Source organism: Oncorhynchus nerka, linkage group LG6 (assembly GCF_034236695.1).
Source record: "Oncorhynchus nerka isolate Pitt River linkage group LG6, Oner_Uvic_2.0, whole genome shotgun sequence".
NCBI lineage: Eukaryota > Metazoa > Chordata > Actinopteri > Salmoniformes > Salmonidae > Oncorhynchus > Oncorhynchus nerka.
In genome coordinates this window covers 51,308,870-51,332,054 of record NC_088401.1, presented here as the reverse complement: position 1 = coordinate 51,332,054, position 23,185 = coordinate 51,308,870, and the positions used below count along the sequence as shown (strand labels likewise).

The window sequence follows — 23,185 nt, the reverse complement described above, 5'->3', positions numbered from 1 at the left end:
TCTCCCACCCTCCTTCCATCTACCCTCCCTCCTTCAGTCCACCAACCTTGTTTTCATGTGTGTGTGTCTGTGTGTGTGTGTGTGTGTGGGGGGGGGGGGGGGGAGCAGCTGAGAGGAGTAATGGTGAATTAGCAGCAGGTCTCCCCAGACACGCATGCTATCAGCCTGAGCATGCTGTAAACAGGATTCTTCTCATTTTCATTAACATGCGCTAAGTGTGTCAGGGCGGCTCGATCCGCTCAGCGTGTAAGCTGCTCGGCCCCTTTTTGTTGGACTACACAGACTGTGTCTATCAACAGCAAACGCTATCTACTCATGCGGATTGAGCATTCTTTTGGCCATTTAAAGTGGTGCTGTTTGTAACCAGTGGCATTCAAGTGGGCTTTGTAAATATTGTGTAGTCTAGGCCTCAATGTAGCTCTGTCCCCCTTGGTCTCTGTATCGCACAAAGCTCTATGATGTACTTCTCTTTGATAATAAGTTCTTTAATACTCTTTCATAATACACTGACCTATTTTTTTTGTGAGTGGTCGGTCAGTAAAAACAACTAAATAAAATACCAGCTCAGAGCCACTGTATGATCATTTGGTTGGTTCAGAATGTGGTCTTATCTATGTGGTCTGCTTTGGGGGGCTCTCTATGATCACACGGGGGTTCTGAATATTGCAATTCATGTGTAAGTGGGTCAGTGTGTGTCTGGAAGATTGCAGTGCCCTCTGAGCTCAATGCGAGTCAGTATGTGTTTACTAGGTGTCTGAGAGTCACACAAAATATATTCTCTATGTCGCCACGCTCTCTCTCTCTGTGCTGCGTTTGGCCCGGTGTGGCTCCAGTAACAATGCCTGAGGCTGTCTCTTTGCATTCGAGTGGTTCAGAATGCGCTCTGTAGGCTGCAGCTCTGTGTGTGTGTGTGTGTGAGAGAGAGAGAGAGAGAGAGAGAGAGAGAGAGAGAGAGAGAGAGAGAGAGAGAGAGAGAGGCTGTGGTAATTTTCCGCTCTGCTCTGCTCTGCAGCAGAAAGGATCTCTCAGAGCCTTGGCGTCTCGGCGAGCTGCAGCCTGGGCTGGGCGGGGCTGACGTTACCGGCAGCAACTCATCAGTCAATCACAGCTAAATCGGGGAGGCGGGACAAAGGGTTAGGGGAATGAGGTCGCAGGGCTTATCCCTCTAGCTCTCAGGTCACCACCATGTCTGTGTGTGGGTGGGTGTTTGTCAGTGTGTTCTCTGTGTACATGTGTTTATTTGAGTGTGTGTAATTTCCTAATATCAACAGATTCATGTTGGTGTATTAAACAGTATTGCACTTAGTGTATGAGTTTCTTTGTGTGAGCAGCAGTGTGTGTAGTCCTGTATTTAGCTGAGTGTGTGTTATTCAATAACGTGTTTATTACATTGGCTGTGTGTTAAGTGTGTGTTGGCTAAAAGCCTCTCCCTCTGCTCTGCTGGCCCCAGTGTTGCAAAAAGCATTACATTATTGATTATCTAAGTACATTATCCCTGGTGAGGTAGCCAGCTAAGTGCTTCACAATTTTACTGGATTGTATTTCTACAGCAGGGGGCATTCATTCACCTACTGTAAGTCATTTAGGTTCAGTAACCATCCAGATGGGGTCAACTATTGTTACCCAAAAAGACACCCTTACCCCCAGCTCTCTGGTTCAGATTTAGGTTGCATCATGGTTGACATGATTGGGCTAATGATAATGCGGCACCTTGAGACGCCTGCTCTATGTCCTGGCTTTGTTCCAGCGTCCTTTGTTTAGCACACAGACATGCATGCATGGACACTCGGTTGTGAACACGTCACGTCCTGGTTTCCTCCCTCCTGGGTGTGGCTCTTGGCAAGGGGAAGGGAGCTCAGCTGAGGTTGCCATGGAGGTTGCCATGGAGATGATCCTCATTGCTGACGTGCACCAGTCTGTTTCTCAGAGAGAGAGTGAGAACTGCAAATGTAAATCCACCCCACTCAAAGATGAAAAAAGAGAGAGTGGAAAGGCAGAGGGAGGGAGGGAGAAAGGTGTGAGAATACAGAGAGAATAATGGATTGAGAGAAAGAGGGAGGGAGATGAAGACAGCAAAAAGGTGACAGATTAGAACAGGGAGTGTGAATGTGAAATCACGTGAAAGGGAGAGAAGGAGAGAGCCTTGATGAGGCAGACGAAAACAAATTAAACAACTACAGGTGTCTTGCAGCTAAGTGGAAATACAAGGGGCTGAGAATTGGTCACAGATAAAGACTGAACACACACACACACACACACACACACACACACACACACACACACACACACATTATGGCATTAGGAGGGATAGACGGGATCGGGCGCCTGCCTGCTGTCTCAGATAGCTTTGTTTACCACAACATGAATCTGTTTAGGCAGAACGGGGACAGCCCACACCCTGTTTAACCCCTCCAGGACCCCGGAGGAGAGATTTACTTCCACTTTCGTACTGTCATGCCCGTTACACAGAAAGGAGGATACACTGGGGAAGGCATAACCAAACGCACTCAGCACAGTCTCTCCATCCAACTCTTTATGCTGAAAGGGAGGTACACTTGGGAAGGCACAACCAAACGCAGCCAGAACAGCCTCTCCACCTCATCCTACATACATGGGAAGGGGTCCTCATCTCTACTGAAACCAAGATGTTATATCTGAGATTGAAAAGGTTCTAAAGCATGTTATGAACCAGTTCAACACGCAGGGGTAAACCTGCGCACCCCTTTCAAACAGGCCCTTCGATCTATGAGTCTTTAGATGGAGATTCTCGGTAGAAAGGTGTGCGGTCTTTCATTATACATTGGTTTTACAAAGTTAGCGCTGATGGCGCTAGAGTGTTAGCATGTTATTAATCGGACGTGAAACAAAATGCAGTTAAGAGTTTTGCCGCACGGTAGCCTTTGATCTCTGTTTGCTGGAAGGTCTTTACGATATCATGGTTCATTTCTGGATTCATTAACAGGGAAAGGGGTATACCTCGTCAGTTGCACAACTGAATGCAGTCAACCGATATGTGTCTTCTGCATTTAACTCGAAACCTGTGAATAAGAGAGGTGCTGGGGGATGCCTTAATCAACATCCATGTCACCGGCGCACTGGGAGCAGTTGTTGTCGGGGGGTTAACTGCCTTGCTCAAAGGCAGGACTGCAGATTTTCCTACCTTGCCGGCTTGGGGATTCAAACCAGCGACCTTGTGTTTATTGGCCCAATGCTCTTAACCGCTGGGTTACCTGACAGAAATACCAGATATGTTATCTGTTAGTTATATCTGGGGTTTTTTGTGCTTACGGGTGTGGTTGATCACGTTTACCACAGAGTGCTCTGATCAATCTGTGAGATCTGGCTTGTGTGATTTGTAATGCCTTGTTGCAGACATGTATTCTCTTGCAGGCTGAGGGTGTTGTCATTGGAAACAGATTCTCTCGTCAGCGTCTTTTAGTTTCCTTCTCTCTCCTCTGGAGGGGGCCTGGCACTGTCCTTCACAGCCACACTGTCAGACGCGGGAGGAGAGGAAAGGAGGAGAGCTGCGGATTGAGACACACACACACACACACATTGTGGAGACCATGCTGAGTCTGTCCTTGCAGTATCCTCTTACACCAATAGAGGTCCCAGTATTACTGTTTCTCCCTCTCTCATCCTGTCCTGGCTGCAAACTGCAGTGCTCTTGGCACTGAGACAGAACACCGCCCCTTAGATTTTTTTCTCTCTCTCTCGCTCTGTGGCACAAATCTTAAAACGCTTAGTTCCAGAAAAACAAATCTCTCAACTCACACAATATGGCAGATATTGTAGTTAGCAATTGAAATGAATGAATCTCCATCATTTATCACATCCCTCCAATAAGTGGTGCAGCCTGATGCAATGGGCTCTCTCTTCACCTAAATGGTCAGGATTTGTTCTCTTCACTTTAGGAAAAATAAGAGTAAAGTATCATTTGTGATAATGGTGATGATCAGTGTGTTTCCTTTCATGGTTTGTCAGCCTCTCCTCCTTTTAGCCTACATATATCATTCTCTCTGAGGAAATGGATGTTTTGTCATTTCCTGCTTGTTAGATGCAGATTTTTCATCACTGTGGCCTTTTCTCCTGGCAACACAGACGCTGTGATTGCTGTCCTCCTACACAACAGCCTGCAGGCATTTTCTTTTTTTGAGAGAATGAGAGACAGACAGAGAAAAAGAGAGAGAGAGAAAGCTATTTTGTTTTTTCATGATTATTTTTAATGGATTTCCTAAATGCAAGAGTCCTAGAAAACCAGGTGGCCATTTTGTGTGCTGTACCCTATTTTAGCAGTGTAATGTGGTGGCAAGATTTGTGCCATGCAGAAGTTCTGTATAAGAGGTCTAAATCCTGTAGTTACGTATAGGCACAGTGTAACTACACATAATGTTTGTGTCTCTTCACGATGAACAGTAGGTGGTTCAAAGCTCTGACTCCATCTTGTGTGGCGCGGGGGAGGGGGGGCATGTATGAGGTCATCACTCCTTGCCCTGAGAACACCAGACGAGACAGCAGCTGACGATAACAAAGAGACGAGACACTCTCAGAGCCCAGATGCTCATTCAGTCTCTTCACCCAGGGCTAGAGTCAGTGCTGGTCCCAGTCCCTTTGTATGTGTGTGTGTGACAGAGCGACTGAGGCTTGATTCACCCAGTACCGTCCATGACCCATCTCTCTGACGAGCTCTCCTCCAGCTGGGACATCTGACTCAGAAACGGAGGGCTTCCACATGGCATAACAGATGCTGAGGGGGCTGGACGAATGGCTTTTAAACTGGGACAATTCATGTGTCTCAACAGAGAGAGTGTTACTGGAGAGCCTGTTATTAATATGTCCGCCATCTTGCATAATGGATGGAGAGGGTCATTAATATTATGTCTCATCTAGCTCCAAAAAGAGAGCACAGGGAGTGCACTCAGAGCTCTGCACCTTTTTCACTCTCCCAGTCACTGCTCCATCTCTCCTCCTGTCAGTCTTTACCCCCTCTGTTTCTCGTCTCTCCCCTCCCTCTCTCTGTCCCGCTCCCCTTCTCTCTCTGGGGTGGTTTTAAGAGAGAACATGACAGTGGAGAGGGAGAGGGAGAGGCAGCAGCAGCAGAGACATTAGCTCCCGTGTTTCCACTTCAGACATTCTGGTGGCCCTGGGCCACAGCTCTCCCAGCTGGAGCAACGGATGTCACAGACACACAGCACAGCTGGACCAGAGAGGAGGGAGGGAGGGAGGGAGGGAGGGAGGTGAAACAGGAGAGAGGAAGGATAGAGGCACTGAGAGGGGAGAGTATGAGGCAGTTGGTAGAGGGTAAAGAGAGGGGGCGGTGAGATTGAGACGAGTAGGGGAGGATTGCAGGAAGAGAGGAAAGAGACAGTAATGGTTGGTGAGGAGTGAGATGGGATAGAGGGAGACAGAGGCAGAATATATGATTTCACCCTTCAGTCAGTGGTGAAAGGACAAGAGCAGAGAGAGGGAGCCATTGAAGAGAATTGGGACATGTACTGTGTTTGTTCTGGCGAGACAGACATCTGTTTGTCTAGCAGAGGAGGAATTTAGATACTTAATCTCGAGCCCCTTGAGTGCAAATGAAATAATGCACAGATCTGTGGCGTGCAATTAACGGCGGAACAGATGGGTGGATTCTAACAGGTACAGTGAGAGAGATGTCAGTTACCTGCCCATGTACCATCAGCCCAATAGACAGAGAACGAGAGGAGAGCAGAACACGATAGAGAGAGAGGCAGACAACGGAGCGAGGTGGAAAAGGCCAGGTGTAAAATCCCGCGGTGTGTGTAATTGGCGAGATAACGGTTGCCTCTTTTCATTGCTGTCTCAAATTGCCGTAAACATGGAGCTTGGGCGCCCCGCTGGGAGAATCTTCTGAATGTCAGGGGTAGCGCTGCGGCTCGCATGCTTCTGAGACTCACGAGTACGGACCGACACGAGAGCCCCGCTGTGTCATCTCCACATTTCAGTTAAATTGGTCATTGGAAAAAAAAGAAAGGAGAGCGGATGTATAAAATAGAAAATAACATTTAAAACTCTGTCCAATGAAAAAACGTCCCGGGACTCAAGTCCCGTTGCACCTCCATCTCTCTTCTCTTCCGTGGCATCTCTCCAGCTCCCCAGTTCGCCACCCCCTCAGCCTCGCTTGGAGTGTGAAGAAGAGTCGCTCAGCTATCTATCCATCTACTTGTAGCATCGGAGTGACTCACTGCTCAGCGCCCGTCTTGCGGGCTGCCAGTGCATGTCATTGCCGTGGGCAGAGGGTTCAGTGGAGGAGAGCTGGAGCCGCACCGGGAGAGGGGAGGTTTGTGTGGGCGTGTTGCGTGCCTGGGTGAATCAGACTGGCACTAGTGCTCTCTGAGGTCACACAGTCCCAAATAAACACAGAACAACAACTTGATGCTCAGTCTACCATACTGATATAGGCCTATAACTCTGACTATGTTTACTGTGGGATTTACCCAGAGATAGACATATACACCAATGAATGACCACCGGCTGAGCCAATTTTATAATTGATGAAAACTAAATTTAGTTTGAGTCATTTTTTAAAGTAAATGAGCTCCAGGCTATGCTAGTAGTTTCCCTTTTTGATTAAATAAATCAATAGGATGAGATCAGCATTCAATAACATTACTGTTTAGGCAAGCCTGGCTCCAGGATGACTCGTCTGAGGGGTCATTTTAAATCCATACAACAAGTATTGCTTTAGGTCCCTGATAACACAAGGTACAGTAGATTGGGTTTTACTACTTTTCAAATGTACAAAAATGTATCTGAAACGAGGCCCTACGCATGAACAATGAGCAATCGTTGCAATTTGTGCCTACCAACACGCACAGATCCGCTCGACACTGTCAAAGATTCTTACAGGCTTCGTAGCTTAAACTTCAATAACTAGAACTAAAGGCTACATTTCTGTTGAATTTGTGGCACTATGCAATGACCGTAACCAAGCCACCACTTCTCCAGGTGCTCAATGTTTTCTGTGTGGGAGAGTTTCAGAAAAGCTAAAAACTAAATCAAAATAAGTGCATATTCTATAAGCAATTTGAATCTGCCGCGAACAAGATGAAATGCTCATTCCCGAGAGCAACACACACACACACACACACTATAGCAAGAGAGCAGGGAGGGGGCGAAAAAGTAGGCTAGTAGGCTAACATTAGTTGTGTCATAATAACCTATCACAACATGAACATGAATGAATCACAACAGAGTGAATGTTTGCCTACTTACTTCAGTAAACTAGACAAGGTATTGGTCCAACTACTGCGACATACAACATTTACAAAAATGGAGGCCTATCTGAAATGCAACCATATGCACTGTCATTTTGCACACAAGAAAGCAAGCAATGTTGAAGAGAAGCCCCAGGAAGAATGGTAGCCCAAGGTGCCCTCATTATGGCCAGGTGGGACGGTTGCGTCCCACCTGGCCAACATCCGGTGAAATTGCAGAGCGCGAAATTCAAACTACAGAATTATAAATATTTATCTTTCATAAAATCACAAGTTTAATACATCAAAATAAAGCTTAACGTCTTGTTAATTGTGTCAGATTTCAAAAAGGCTTTACGGCGAAAGCAAACCATGCGATTATCTGAGGACAGCGCCCCGCATACAAAAGCATGAAAAACATACACTGCTCAAAAAAATAAAGGGAACACTAAAATAACACATCCTAGATCTGAATGAATGAAATATTCTTATTAAATACTTTTTCCTTTACATAGTTGAATGTGCTGACAACAAAATCACACAAAAATGATCAATGGAAATCAAATCTATCAACGCATGGAGGTCTGGATTTGGAGTCACACTCAAAATCAAAATGGAAAACCACATTACAGGCTGATCCAACTTTGATGTAATGTCCTTAAAACAAGTCAAAATGAGGCTCAGTAGTGTGTGTGGCCTCCACGTGCCTGTATGACCTCCCTACAACACCTGGGCATGCTCCTGATGAGGTGGTGGATGGTCTCCTGAGGATCTCCTCCCAGACCTGGACTAAAGCATTTGCCAACTTCTGGACAGTCTGTGGTGCAACGTGGCGTTGGTGGATGGAGCGAGACATGATGTCCCAGATGTGCTCAATTGGATTCAGGTCTGGGGAACGGGCGGGCCAGTCCATAGCATCAATGCCTTCCTCTTGCAGGAACTGCTGACACACTCCAGCCACATGAGGTCTAGCATTGTCTTGCAGTAGGAGGAACCCAGGGCCAACCACACCAGCATATGGTCTCACAAGGGGTCTGGGGATCTCATCTCGGTACCTAATGGCAGTCAGGCAGTCAGCCCCCCAAAGAAATGCCATCCCACACCATGACTGACCCACCGCCAAACCGGTCATGCTGGAGGATGTTGCAGGCAGCAGAACGTTCTCCACGGCGTCTCCAGACTGTCACGTCCGTCTCATGTGCTCAGTGTGAACCTGCTTTCATCTGTGAAGAGCACAGGGCGCCAGTGGCGAATTTGCCAATCTTGGTGTTCTCTGCACAACCCCCACCTGTCTCCTGGTAGCGCCTCCATGCTCTGGACACTACGCTGACAGACACAGCAAACCTTCTTGCCACAGCTCGCATTGATGTGCCATCCTGGATGAGCTGCTCTACCTGAGCCACTTGTGTGGGTTGTAGACTCTGTCTCATGCTACCACTAGAGTGAAAGCACCGCCAGCATTCAAAAGTGACCATAACATCAGCCAGGAAGCATAGGAACTGAGAAGTGGTCTTTGGTCCCCACCTGCAGAACCACTCCTTTATTGGGGTGTCTTGCTAAATGCCTATAATTTCCACCTGTTGTCTATTCCATTTGCACAACAGCATGTGAAATTTATTGTCCATCAGTGTTGCTTTCTAAGTGGACAGTTTGATTTCACAGAAGTGTGATTGACTTGGAGTTACATTGTGTTGTTTAAGTGTTCCCTTTATTTTTTTTAGCAGTGTATTTCAACCAGGCAGGTGCGCCACGAAAGTCAGAAATAGAGATGTAATAAATGCCTTACCTTTGATGATCTTCTGTTGGCACTCCAAAAGGTCCCAGATACTTCACAAATTGACTTTATGTTCGATAATGTCCTTCTTTATATCCATAAAAACTCAGTTTAGCTGGCGCACTTCATTCAATAATCCACCCAGTTTCCCTCCATCAAAATGCATACAAAATGAATCCCAAACGTTACTAATGAACTTTTCCAAACAAGACAAACAACATTTATAATCAAACCTTAGGTACCCTAATACGTAAATAAACAATACAATTTAAGACGGAGAATCGTTATTGTCTTTACCGGAGAAAAATACCAACGAATGCACTCTCTTCCACGCGCTTGAAAACACTACAGCCAAAATGGGAGCCACCTAGAAAAACTACAATTTCTGGGTCATTTTTCCAAAAACCAGCATGAAAATATTTCTAAAGACTATTGACATCTAGTGGAAATCCTAGGAACTGCAATTTGGGAGGATTTAGCCTTATAATAAAAGTGACAGCCATTGAAAACAGTGGTAGGCTGAATTTTTATTTTTGTTGGGATGGTTTGTCCTCGGGGTTCGCCTGCCATATCAGTTCTGTTGTACTCACAGACATAATCTTAACAGTTTTAGAAACCTTAGAGTGTTTTCTATCCACATCGACCAACTATATGCATATCCTAGCTTCTGGGCCTGAGTAACAGGCAGTTTACTTTGAGCACGCTTTCATCCGGACGTGAAAATACTGCCCCCTACCCAAGGGAGGTTAAAACAGCACACACTGTAACCGTCGACTCAGGACCATGGACAGCAGACTACCGCCAGTCAACGCGATGAAAGCATAACCCTAAATGCACTGCCAATGTCATCACCACTGGAGTGGACAGCCGGACACAGGAGCACCGCACCCCGCACAAAGGCTCACCTCGGAGCACAACTAATAAGTTACATTGGTCATTGTCCCTATACCCATCAAATAACGCAAACCTATATAGAGTGCCTTCTGAAAGTATTCAGACCTCTTGACTTTTTCCACATTTTGTTACATTACAGCCTTATTCTAAAATATATATACTCAATCTACACACAATACCCCATAATGACAAAATGAAAACAGGTTTTTAGATTTTTTTGAAAATGCATTAAAAATTAAAAACAAATGTACATAATTATTTAGACCCTTTGCTATGAGACTCAAAATTGAGCTCAGGTTCATCCTGTTTCCATTGATCGTCCTTGAGATGTTTCTACAACTTGGAGTCCACCTGTGGTACATTTAATTGATTGGACATGATTTGGAAAGGCACACACCTGTCTATATAAGGTCCCACAGTTGACAGTGCATGTCAGAGCAAAAACCAGGCCATGAGGTCGAAGGAATTGTCCTTAGAGCACCGAGACGGGATTGTGTCGAGGCACAGATTTGGAAGAGTACCAAAACATTTCTGCAGCATTGAAGGTCCCAAAGAACACAGTGGCCTCCAATCATTCTTAAATGAAAGAAGTTTGGAACCACCAAGCCTGGCCAAACTGAGCAATCGGTGGAGAAGGGCCTTGGTCAGGGAGGTGAACAAGAACCCAATGGTCACTCTGACAGAGCTCTACAGTTCCTCTGTGGAGATGGGAGAACCTTCCAGAAGGACAACCATCTCTGCAGCACTCAACCAATCAGGCCTTTATGGTGGAGTGGCCAGACGGAAGCCACTCCTCAGTAAACAGCACATGACAGCCCCTGCTTGGAGTTTGCCAAAAGGCACCTAAAGACTCTCAGACCATGAGAAACAAGATTCTCTGGTCTGATGACACCAAGATTGAACTATTTGGCCTGAATGCCAAGCGTTACACTTGGAGTAATCCTGGCACTCTCCCTACGGTGAAGCATGGTGGTAGCAGCATCATGCTTTTGGGATGTTTTTCAGCGGCATGGACTGGGAGACTAGTCAGGATCAAGGCAAAGATGAACAGAGCAAAGTACAGAGAGATCCTTGATGAAAACCTGCTCCAGAGCGCTCAGGACCTCAGACTGGGGGCGAAGGTTCACCTTCCATCAGGACAAAGACCCTAAGCACACAGCCAAGACAACGCAGGAGTTGCTTCAGGACAAGTCTCTGAATGTCCTTGAGTGGCCCAGCCAGAGCCCGGACTTGAACCCGATCGAACATCTCTGAAGAGACCTGAAAGTAGGATCTGCAGAGAAGAAGACTCTAGACTGCTGTAATCGCTGCCAAAGGGGTTTCAACGAGGTACTGAGTAAAGGGTCTGAATACTTATGTAAATATAATAGTTCTGTTTGTTATTTTGAATAAATTAGCAAACATTCTAAAAACCTATTATGCTGTATTCGGTGTAGATTTATGAGGGGATAAAAACTATTTAATCCATTTCAGAATAAGGCTGTAATGTAACACAATGTGGAAAAAGTCAAGGGGTCTGAAAACTTTCCGAAGGCGCTGTATACACAGTATATATCAATTGGACCCGTAAAAGCAAGCAATGACATTAAGAATCACAGATAAATGTAAAATATACTTTGAAGTAAAAAGCAAAGGCCTAAACTATACATTACATAAAAATATATGCCAAATAACCAGTGGTCTTAATTAAATGACGGAAAACCATTGAATGAATCATTCTGGCACGACGGCCAGGGAAGTCTTGCAGCCTCCTCCATGCTGTTTTGAACCTTGTGACATTTCTGATTCCATTTTCCTTCCTGGCGAAACGTACTTGTCAGGTCCTTCTCAAATGCCAGCTGGACGAGCAAAGGCTTTTTGTTGATCTCATGTAACATCCTGTGTCTGTGTTTACTGAATACGTTCTTTAGGGTGGAGCAGGGATTTTCGCACATTGCTGTAGATGTCCCAAATGTTAATCAGGCTGGCTCCAGGGTGACATGCCTGTAGGAGCATTTTAAATCCATGTTTCCGTGCCAACATCACAGTCGACGTTGCTGACAATGGCCCGCCGTATCTTTGAAGAACACTGAGTGAGCTCCATTTGTTGTCACTGCCTGTGGTTGTGATTTCACTTTGTAAGAATGTGCGAACAACAATATACTCTGCTTCCACTGGTTCACGTTTGGTTCGATGCAACGGCTCATCAGTTGCTAGTGGCTGGGGTAACGGATGTGCAGGTGCTTGTTGTGATACTGAAGCTACTGGATACTAGCTAGCTTATTATTAGGTGTAGATGTCTGCATAATTTGACCCCACCCTGGGTGGGATCCAATGAGCTTCCTAAACAAGGTAATGAAGGTGTTACCTTATGACATTGCATGACTAGGTGCCCAATCAGAATGCATTTTTTGATTTGAACTGCTAAATATTAGATTATTACACCCCCCTCCCCTTTCTCCCCCTTCCTCAGATCACAAGAGCACACCTGGCATATCAGCCTGGTGTCATAGACTAGACGTAACATAGTAAATGTAAATCCGGGACATTAAATTAAAGGGGGAAAGGGGTAAAGGGGGAAAGGGGATACCTAGTCAGTTGTACAACTGAATGCCTTCAACTGAAATGTGTTTTCCGCATTTAACCCAACCCCTCTGAATCAAATTAGTATGATATGTTGTGTTTGGTATGGTTACATAAGACAGACGGTTATGTCTTGCAAGCCAAAGGTTGGGAGTTCGAATCTGATCACGGAAACTTTAACATTTTCACTAATTAGCAACTTTTCAACCACTTAGTAATTTTTAGCTGCATTGCAACTACTTAGAATGTTAGCTAACCATTCCCTTAACCCTAACCATTACCTTTAACCTAACTCCTAAACGTATCCCTAACCCCTAGCCTAGCTAACATTAGCCAGCTAGCTAACATTAGCCACCTAGCTAGAATTCGTAACATGTCATACGTTTTCCAAATTCGCAACATACGGAAGTTTTTGCAAATCCGTATAATATTGTACGCTTTGCAAATTCATAACATATAATATGAGTTGTAGGTTGTAACGTATCATAGGCCTTGAGGCCGATATGTAAAGCTTAATAAAGGGCAGTGATTATAGCAGAGCAGTGTGCGCCACAAATGAACACATGCCAAAACGTAGCATATTGTACTAAATGGAGTGTCTCGGATTTACATACAGAATAATATGAAATGCTCTGAGACCAGGTTGAGGATTTGCCACCCAGTGGAGCCTCCCCTGCGTTTAGGTCGCAATGGGGTGTATGTCCCGGTGGTGCTTTGAATGGCACTGCACTCACTGTATGGCTCAGTCAATTTGACTGTTATAAAAGCCGATTGTCTAGCAAACTGGTGCCTGTCTGTCCTTCAAGAGGTAAAAGGATCGAAGATGAGACGAGAGCCGGGATTCAATTCATTATGAACCGCTGTGTGCTGTTGGTATAGAAAATAAATTAGGCAGTGTCGAGACATCCTCCCCCTCACTTTGTCGTACTGATTGCGTTAGGAGTAAGAGGCCCCTCTTAATTGAATTGAATCTGATTTTTAAATTGGATTCTAATAGGGGTACATGGGTTCAGACTGTACTAATTAGGAGGAAAGTCTGAGCTGGAAGATGTGGGCATTTTACTCCACTACCAGACCGACCACCTTGCGGTCAGACTTGCGCAGTGAGCCACCTCGGGCCCATGACCAGATGTTTGAGGTGTTTGAGATATTGAGTCGAATTTAAATTAGGAACCAGCTTAACCCTAACGCAACCGTAGATGTCGGCCTACCAATGGCTGTGGAATTATATGCATTCTACACTTACTACAATGTCGTCTAATATAGCCAGACAATTTGTCCAGTGCGCATGATTTTTAATAAATGAACATATGTCACGATCGTCTATAAAATTGAGGTCCACTTTTAAAGAAAGTGTAACAAGTCGCCAGGAACCACGGTAGTGTGTGTATATTCATGCCTGCCAGGCTAATAAATGACTATTGCTTGTTGTAAACTGCCCCCAAAGCTATCTCTAAAACTGACAGGGGTTAGTCTATTTGTGTGTGAAATCGTTCCCAGCACTCAGATGGATTCTAGAATAGAGTTTTGTGAAAAAACAGCTACATTATTTTGGTCTTTTACGTCAGGTGGAAGATTAAATTCGTTTATTTGTAATATGATATATCTTAGCTAGGTGTTTGGGGAAGGTGGTAACTAGTCAAGTGATGGAAATTCGTCTAAATTCTTCGTGCCCACGCTTTCTACATCTGCAATTTGCGCTCTATACTATTTCAGCAATTTGGGTCTGACAGGAGAGGACATGTTAGCTTGTTTTGACAGATTGGCGGAGAGGCAAGTCTCGAGCATCTTGTTTGATGACCTGGTTCGTTTCGCCCGCTCACCCGAAGTGAACATGCTTCATATGACGACATATTGGGGGTTGGGGGCTGGGGGGATCCTGTGTACTGCGAGGAATATGATGTGAAACTGGAGCGGCAGCCAAGTACCCCTGTAATTTTAATATACTGTATGATCAACCCAGCTGTCACTCTCCGGGCAATAAGTGAGAGGAGATCGCGAGCAGCCAATGACGTCTGAATTGTCTTTCAGCTCTAGGGCTCGTGGACAGCGACAGAGCGCTGGACACAGATCACTTTGCTTTGAGAGCTGCAGAACGAGTTCACATAGAGTAGAGGAGAACGATGGCGGAAAGGCATTGAGTAAAATCCTATAACGCATTCTTAGTTAGGATACAGCTTTTATTTATTTACTTCTGTGTTGTTTTGCTCGTTCTATTGTCTCTGCACTCTTAGAATAAAAGGTTCCTCATAGAACCAAAAGGGGTTCAATCGCTTGCTTCATATATGGAACCCCTAAAAGTTGTATATAGAACCCTTTGATAGGAATGTAGAACCCTTTTGATATAATGTTTAAACTTTATTTATCTAGCCTATAGTTTATCATATGACTCTGGTTTCATATATTTGAATAAAACAATCAACTTTGCTTACCTTAATTCATTGAAAATTGGTAACGTTAGGCTACTTGCAAGTTGGTTCAAACACCGTCCTCAAGCGTCGTCATGCAGGAATGTCAAATTTTGAATTGACCAGAAGGTTATATATTTAAAAAACTTCTTCTTTTTTTTTTTACCTACGAGTGCATGGCTTTTATTAAGCACATGATTTCCTGTTGTTTCTAGCTAACATTTAGTTTGCAACACCACAGGTATGTTTGCCACTCAGACCTCAGCAACAATGTTGCAAAACAGGAATTCGATCTTTCCGCTGCCATAGAGAGGTAAGGATGTCGGACGTCAACTAGACATTTTTCTGACCAGGCGAAATCATGCAGCAGCAGCATCATTAATATGGACATAAAAGTCAATGCAAAACAGCTGAAACAAATGAAAAGGGAAAACCTGTCAGTTCAGAGTTTGATGTGACTGGGTTATCTTGTGTTAGCTGTTGTTTTCTAAAATCCCCATTATACTTTGGGGTAGGCTATAAGGATATAACCCTCGAGGTTCATTGCCAACATCATTGCCATAATGACAACACAAAAACAAGAAATATCACATTTACATACGTATTCAGAGCCTTTACTCAGTACTTTGTTGAAACACCTTTGGCAGCGATTACAGCCTCGAGTCTTCTTGGGTATGATGCTACAAGCACAAGCATTTGGGGAGTTTCTCCTATTCTTCTCTGCAGATCCTCTCAAGCTCTGTAAGGTTGTATGGTGTGCCTTCACCCCAGTCTGAGGTCCTGGGTGCTCTGGAGCAGGTTTTCATCAAGGATCTCTCTGTACTTTGCTCCGTTCATCTTTGCCTCGATCCTGACTAGTCTCCCAGTCCCTGCCGCTGAAAAACACCCCCACAGCATGATGCTGCCTCCACCATGCTTCACAGTAGGGATGGTGCCAGGTTTCCTCCAGATGTGACACCAAGAGTTCAATCTTGGTGTCATCAGACCAGAGATTCTTGTTTCTCATTGTCTGAGGGTCTTTAGTTGCCTTTTGGCAAATTCCAAGCGTACTGCCATGTGCCTTTTACTGAGGAGTGGCTTCCATCTGGCCACTCCACCATAAATGCCTGATTGGGGAGTGCTGCAGAGATGGTTGTCCTTCTGGAAGATTCTCCCATCTCTGGAACTTTGTCAGAGTTACCAGTTACCTCCCTGACCAAGGCCTTTGTCCCTCAATTGCTCCGTTTGGCCGGTCGGCCAGCTTTAGGAAGAGTCTTGGTGGTTCCAAACTTCTTCCATTTAAGAATGAAGGAGGCCACTGTGTTCTTGGGGAGACCTTCAATGCTGCAGAATGTTTAGATCTGTGCCTCGACACAATCCTGTGTTGGACCTCTATGTACAATTCCTTCGTCCTCATGGCTTGGTTTTTGCTCTGACATGAACTGTCAACTGTAGAACCTTATATAAACAGGTGTGTGCATTTACAAATCATGTCCAATCAATTGAATTGACCACAGGTGAACTACAATCAAGTTGTAGAAACATCTCAAGGATGATCAATGCAAACAGGATGCACCTGAGCTCAATATGGATTCTCATAGCAAAGGGTTTGAATACTTGTGTAAATCAGGTATCTGTTTTTCTCTTTTGAATACATTTGCTATGAAACTCTAAACACATGTTTTGCGTTTTGTCAACATTGTTTATTAAATCCATTTTAGAATAAGGATATAACGTAACAAATTGAGGAAAAATCCAAGGGGCCTGAATACTTTCCGAATGCACTGAATGCACTAGATGATCAAACATCTCAATGCAAAATCATGGGCATTAATAGGGCGTTGATCCCCCCTTTGCTGCTATAACATCCTCCACTCTTGTGGGAAAGCTTTTCACCAGATGTTGGAACATTGCTGCGGGGACTTTCTTCCATTCAGCCACAAGAGCATTATTGAGGTCGGGCAATGATGTTGGGCGATTAGACGTTCCAATTTATCCCAAAGGTGTTGAATGGGGTTGAGGTCAGGGCTCCGTGCAGGCCAGGCAAATACTTTGACACCAATCTCGACAAACCATTTCTGTATGGACCTCGCTTTGTGCGCTGGGCCATTGTCATGCTAAAACAGGAAAGGCTTTTCCCCAAACTGCTGCCACAAACTTGGAAGCACAAAATTGTCTTGAATGTCATTGTATGCTGTGGCTTTAAGATTTCCCTTCACTGGAACTAAGAGGCCTGGCCCAAGTCATGAAAAACAGCCCCAGACCATTATTCCTCCTCCACCAAACTTTACAGTTGGCACTATGCATTGGGGCAGGTAGCGAACCCAGATTCGTCCGTCGGACTGCCAGATGGTGATGTGTGATTCATCACTCCAGAGAACGCGTTTCCACTGCTCCAGAGTCCAATGGTGGCAAGCTTTACACCACTCCAGACGTCACTTGGCATGGTGATCTTAGGCTTGTGTGCGTTGCTCGGCCATGGAAATCCATTTCATGGATCTCCCGACAAACAGTTCTTGTGCTAATGTTGCTTCCAGAGGCAGTTTGAAATTCGGTGGTAAGTGACGCAACTGAGGACAGATGATGTTTACGCGCCATGCGTTTCAGCACTCAACGGTCCCGTTCTGTGAGCTTGTGTGACCTACCACTTTGCGGCTGAGCTGTTGTTGCTCCTGGATGTTTCCACTTCACAATAACAGCACCTACAGTTGACCAGGGCAGCTCTAGCAGGGCAGAAATTTGACAAACTGACTTGTTGTAACGGTGGCATCCTAAGACATGCCATGTTGAAAGTCACTGAGCTCTTCAGTAAGGCCATTCTACTGCCAGTGTTTGTCTATGGAGATTGCATGGCGGTGTGCTCATTTTTTTTTTTTTACACCTGTCAGCAACGGGTGTGGCTAAAATTGCCGAATCCACTCATTTGAAGGGTTGTCCACATACTTTTATATATGTATTGTATGTAGCACCTTTTTTAGGAATCCGAAATGTTCTTTAATCTCATCCAGGGAACCGAAACGTTATAGGTAGCCTATGTAGAACCAAAAATAACACGTTTTTTTTCCTGAGAGTGTGTGTTGATAACTCCATCTTTTAATGCTCAGCCCTAACTCGATTTGCACTGCCCTGTTGAATCCATCGACGCATTTCAAGGACAGATCCCCTCTTTACTGTGAGGATGTAGCGTAAATGTTTCCAAAGCTGCGGTGCTTATACTTAAAGTTAAACGATACATTGTATGATGATAATTGCTGAACAAATACAATGAAAAAGTTATCTATTTATATATTTTAATTAAGGGGTTTATGAACCGTATTTCCGTAGCTTATTTTATTCGATTAAATATCCGTTACTCGTTTTATTTCTATTTCTTCGATTTTTCTTCGAGCTTTGGCGTAATTGCTCGTTTGGATCAATGAAGAGAGAGAAGTAATCGCTTGGGCGTACTGAGAAAACAGATCGTCAATGTATCCCAGCACACAATGAAAAGGGCGGTGGCACTCGCTCGCTCTCCTTCGGATAAAAAAAAACTACTAGTCTGCTCAAATACATTCTCTTAGAAATGTCAAAAACGACCGACTGTTGAAAATAATGATACAAATTAGTATTTATTAGTATTTAAATTAGTATTCCCGAGGTGTGAATGGCATTTTTATTTTTATTTGACGCCGTTTTCAATCGGAGGTGCTGAAATGCAGCCAGCACCGTTTGAGAGCAAGGCTCCCCCTCCCCCGCTGCCCACAGACACCATCGCACAGAGAGAGGGAGGGGGAAGGAGAGAGAGGAGAGATAGAGAGAGGGAGAAAGCGATAGGCAGCACCCGTGAGAGGGAAACAAGAGTCAGCCGCGCGGAGGAGAGAGAAGAGAGAAAAAAAGCAGGAACCAAACAGACAAAGGAAAACATGGATGTAACAGAAAAACGTCCTTTTAAACAAGCACATGTACAGGAGAGGAGGCTTTGGTCGTCCTGCACATAGTAGGGGGTAACGCACGGACTCTTCCCCAGTTTTTAATGTGGCGGGTGGGGACGCACGGCAAGCTAAAAAGGCGGAAAGCTTTCTCTAATCCGTCTGCGGATCCTGCCTGCTTGCGATGGCTGTGGCGGCGCGATGCTGTTGCAGCATAACGCAGAATGTGCCTTTTACTTTTTATTTGGTAATTTTTCTACTCAGTGGCCTTACAAATGCACAAATACGATACACCATTCCGGAGGAGCTGGAGAATGGGGCTGTGGTCGGAGACATTGTTCGAGATTTGGGTCTGGACCTGCGAAAGCTCCCTTCCCGACGCATCCGAATCACATCGGACAGCGCAAGGAGATATTTCAACATAAATCATAAAAACGGCAAGATGTCGGTGAGTGACCGCATCGACCGAGAGACGCTGTGTGAATTCAGCGGCACATGTTCCCTCAACCTAGAGGTGGTGGTTGAGAACCCGCTCGAGGTGCACAACGTGGAGGTGGAGATTCTGGATGCGAATGACAACTCGCCACAGTTCCCCCGGGACGAGTACCAGCTGGAGATCTCGGAGTCCGCTATAACGGGGTCCCGGTTCCCCATCGAAGGCGCGCAGGATGCAGACGATGGCTCAAATTCGGTTCGGCTCTATCGGCTCAGCAACAACGAGCACCTCGCGCTGGACTCCAACAAGCCCGTGGCAAACAGCAAGAAAATCGAGCTCGTGCTCAAAAAGCCATTTGACCGCGAGCATACACCGTCTCATCAGTTCATACTGACTGCTGTCGACGGAGGCACCCCTGCGCGCACGGGCACAGCCAAAATCAACGTTCATGTCCTAGATTCCAACGACAATGTGCCCGCGTTCGACAACTCCGTGTACAAAGTGAAACTGTTAGAGAACTCGCCCAAGGGCGCTCTGGTGATAAAGTTAAACGCCACAGACCCGGATGAAGGCACAAACGGGGAGGTGTTTTACTCTTTCAGCAGTTACACCCCAGAGAGGGTGAGACAAATGTTCTCCATGGATACCGATACAGGAGAGATCCGAGTGAAGAACAACATAGACTATGAGGAGACTAACTCCTATGAGATGTACATACAAGCTATGGACAGGGGCCCTTCTGCAGTGGCCGTCCACTGTAAAGTGGTTGTAGAGGTTTTGGATGTGAATGACAATATCCCAGAGATCGTGCTGTCCTCTCTGTCCAGCCCAGTCCGTGAGGACGCTCGGGCAGACACGGTGGTGGCCTTGATCAGCGTTAATGACCGGGACTCCGCACAGAACAAACAGGTGACCCTGGAGATCCAACCTGGCCTCCCCTTTAAGATCAAGTCCTTCCGGAACCACTACACCTTGGTCACCTCCGCCTTCCTAGACCGGGAAACCATCTCCACCTACAATGTCACGGTAACCGCCATTGACGGAGGGACCCCGGCCCTCTCCTCACACATGACCATTAAAGTTGACGTGGCGGATGTCAATGACAACCCTCCTCGCTTCGAACAGACGTCCTACACAGTGTACATGACAGAGAACAACGCGCCCGGGGCCTCAATGTGCGTGGTGAAGGCTCTGGACGCTGACGCCGGGGAGAACGCTCGCATCACCTACACCGTCCTCAATGACAACAACCACGGCATCCCCGTGGCGAGCTACGTCAGCATCAAACCCGACACGGGCGAGGCCTATGCCCTGCGAGCCTTCGACTTTGAGAAGCTCAGAGAGTTCCACTTCCAGGTGAAAGCCCAGGATGGTGGCGTGCCGCCCCTCAGCCGCGTGGCAACCGTCTATGTTTACATCATGGACCAGAACGACCACTCCCCCAGGATAGTCCATCCTCCAGCCAATGGGACGCGCACCACTGAGACGCTGATGAAGAATGCGGAGGCGGGGGCTCTGGTGACCAAGGTGGTGGCGTGGGACGGGGACGCTGGTCAGAACGCCTGGCTGGTGTACGCCCTGGAGCAGACCACCTCCGAGCTGGACCTGTTTAAAGTCCACGAGCACACGGGGGAGATCCGCACCACACGGCGCGTCAGCGAGGACAACTCCACCTCCTTCCTGCTCACCGTGCTGGTCCGTGACCATGGCCTCCCGCCGCTCTCCTCCACCGCCACCATCAACGTGCACGTCATGGAGCTGCCGCCCAAGCTGACCCCCGACCCCAAACGTATCATCAGGCCTCACAGCCCACTATTGTTCTCCAATGTGACCCTCTACCTGATCGTGGCCCTGAGCGCCACCACCTTTGTGTTCCTGGTCACCATTGTGGTGCTGGCCATCGTCCGCTGCCACGCCTACTGCACCCAGCCCGGCTCCTGCTCCCCATGCTGTGTGTCCCAGAAGAGAGCCCCCGAGGGGGGCACCTCGGCCGGCGGGGGTGGAGGGTCATTGGGTCGAGGTGGAGGTGGTGGGGGAGGTGGAGGAGGGGGTCAGGGTCAACCCAACAATAACGTTGCTCTGCGGAGGGACCTGAAGGTTGAACCTCACTACATCGAGGTGCGGGGGAACGGCTCCATGACCAAAACGTACTGCTATAAGACATGTATGACGGCCACGTCGGGGAGCGACACCTTCATGTTCTATAACACGGGCCGGCCCCACAGTGGCACCTGGGGCTCCGGGGGATACGTTACCAGCCAGAGTGGACAGAGCCAGATGTTTGTGCGCAGGCTCAGCATGCCAGACGCAACCGCGATACAGGTGTGTGTGTGTGTGTGTCCCGTCATCTGATCCCAACAACACATCCCAACTGACTGGAAAGCCGTTTCATACGTTGTTTCTTTGGGAGATGTATTATTTGGGTTTTCCCCTAGGCAGTGTTTTGTGGAACAGTGTTTGGCATTTACAATTTTCATGCAGGGAGGGGTGTAGAGGAGTTGTCATCTTTTTTTGTTGTGTTTATGCAATAGTAAACTCTTCATGTGCTCTTTTTCAATATATATTTTTTGCAGATATGGTCAAGTTTGAAATCACCTAAATCATTTATACGCTCTTGTGTCACAGGCCTTGAGAATCAAACACTTGAAAATCACAGTGCCCCTCCCAGTTCTTTTTTTTAATCCTTTGTTTATTTTTGTCAAAAGGTTACCTGGGTTACCTGGGTTACCTGGGTTACCTGAACTGATTGCATTGTGTTGCAGCAGTAAAGGTGTTTTTGCTGTGTAATGCTCTGTTGTGATCTCTGTCTGTACATTACGTACATGCATGCAGTGTCGGAAAATATGCTCTCTAATTTCTTGAGCGCTTTGTGAATGTGTTTAGATTTGAGCTGTGCTGGGTGCAGGCAAACTCAGAGCTTCTTCGTGGGAGCTGTGTGCTTGTGTGCATGTTTGTGTTGGCGGGTGGATACGCTCTTGTCTCCGTGTTGTGTGTGTGTGTGTGTGTGTGTGTGTGTGTGTGTGTGTGTGTGGTGCTCAGTGCCTCTTTAGAGAGCCTGAATCATCAGAAACAAACGGCAGCTATCAGATGTTTATGCGCCTCGCTCATCCGTGGTCGTTTAGGGAGCTGTTACAGAAATACTCGTATTCAGGGAAAACATCTCTCTCTCTCTCCATTGCTCACTCCACCTTCTTCTCTCTGTTGTGTGCTGTACTGCTACAACCTGTGGCAGTAGTACGACACTCAAGAGACAACTGCAACATATCATGGTTATTTGCAATGGTTTTGTTTTGGAAATGATATGGGTTCGATGGTTTAGAAACGGACAGTGGGATTGCTTTGATCGTTTTATTCTAGAACATGTCTGTACAGTTGAATAGACTTTCGTAAACTTGATTGTAATGCTAGGTTTAGTGTGTAAAGGGTTATTGTGAATGACTGGGTGAGGTCGCACTAGGCCAATCTGATTGGTCCTCTAGTTCTGGTTCAATGGGCAAAGACTAGTCTGGTGTGGTCTCTCTGAACAGAGAGATAGTCTGGGCATTAGTGTTGCTCTCTCCAACGTAAATAGTCATGGGTCTTACTCCATTACAATCCCCACGGGTCAGTCACGCTCAGGGCAAATGCCCTGAGTTTGGTTTAGTGGGTTAGCAATGGAATTTGAGGGAGGTAGACAGACTCTGCTCTGGATTAATGTTCCCATCTTTAGGTCACTGAGTTTTCTCATTCACTTGGCATCGTTTGAGAAGCAGGGGAAAAACCGAATCAAACTCTTCGTAGCTATGTGTCTGGTGGCTTTACATCATTAACGGAGTGGTTCATTCCACGTGTAAAGTGGAATCTGGTGACTGTTCTGACTGCATGGTTGTCGTAGAAAAACACAGTAGAGAAAAGGACAATTATGACAAAAGAAATATGTACGTTGTCGACACAGCTCATTTTAAATTAAGAGAACATTTAAACCTTCAAAGAGATGGATTGTGATCTGAAGCACTTCATACACA

At 46.1% G+C, this 23,185-nt stretch overlaps 1 protein-coding gene across 8 annotated transcripts in view; it reads left to right on the top strand.

Moving 5' to 3' along the window:
* The window catches only part of LOC115130568 (protocadherin alpha-C2-like), a 177,691-nt gene that overhangs the window by 121,047 nt on the left and 33,459 nt on the right, over positions 1-23,185 (top strand). The window contains exon 1 of one of the 8 annotated variants that reach the window (XM_029661833.2): positions 18,513-21,503. The exons of the other annotated variants lie outside the window; for them this stretch is intronic. Coding sequence (XP_029517693.1) covers positions 18,930-21,503 — 2,574 coding nt within the window. The 5' untranslated portion in view covers positions 18,513-18,929. Of the gene's footprint in view, positions 1-18,512; positions 21,504-23,185 lie in introns of those variants that run through there. 8 annotated transcript variants of the gene reach the window in all.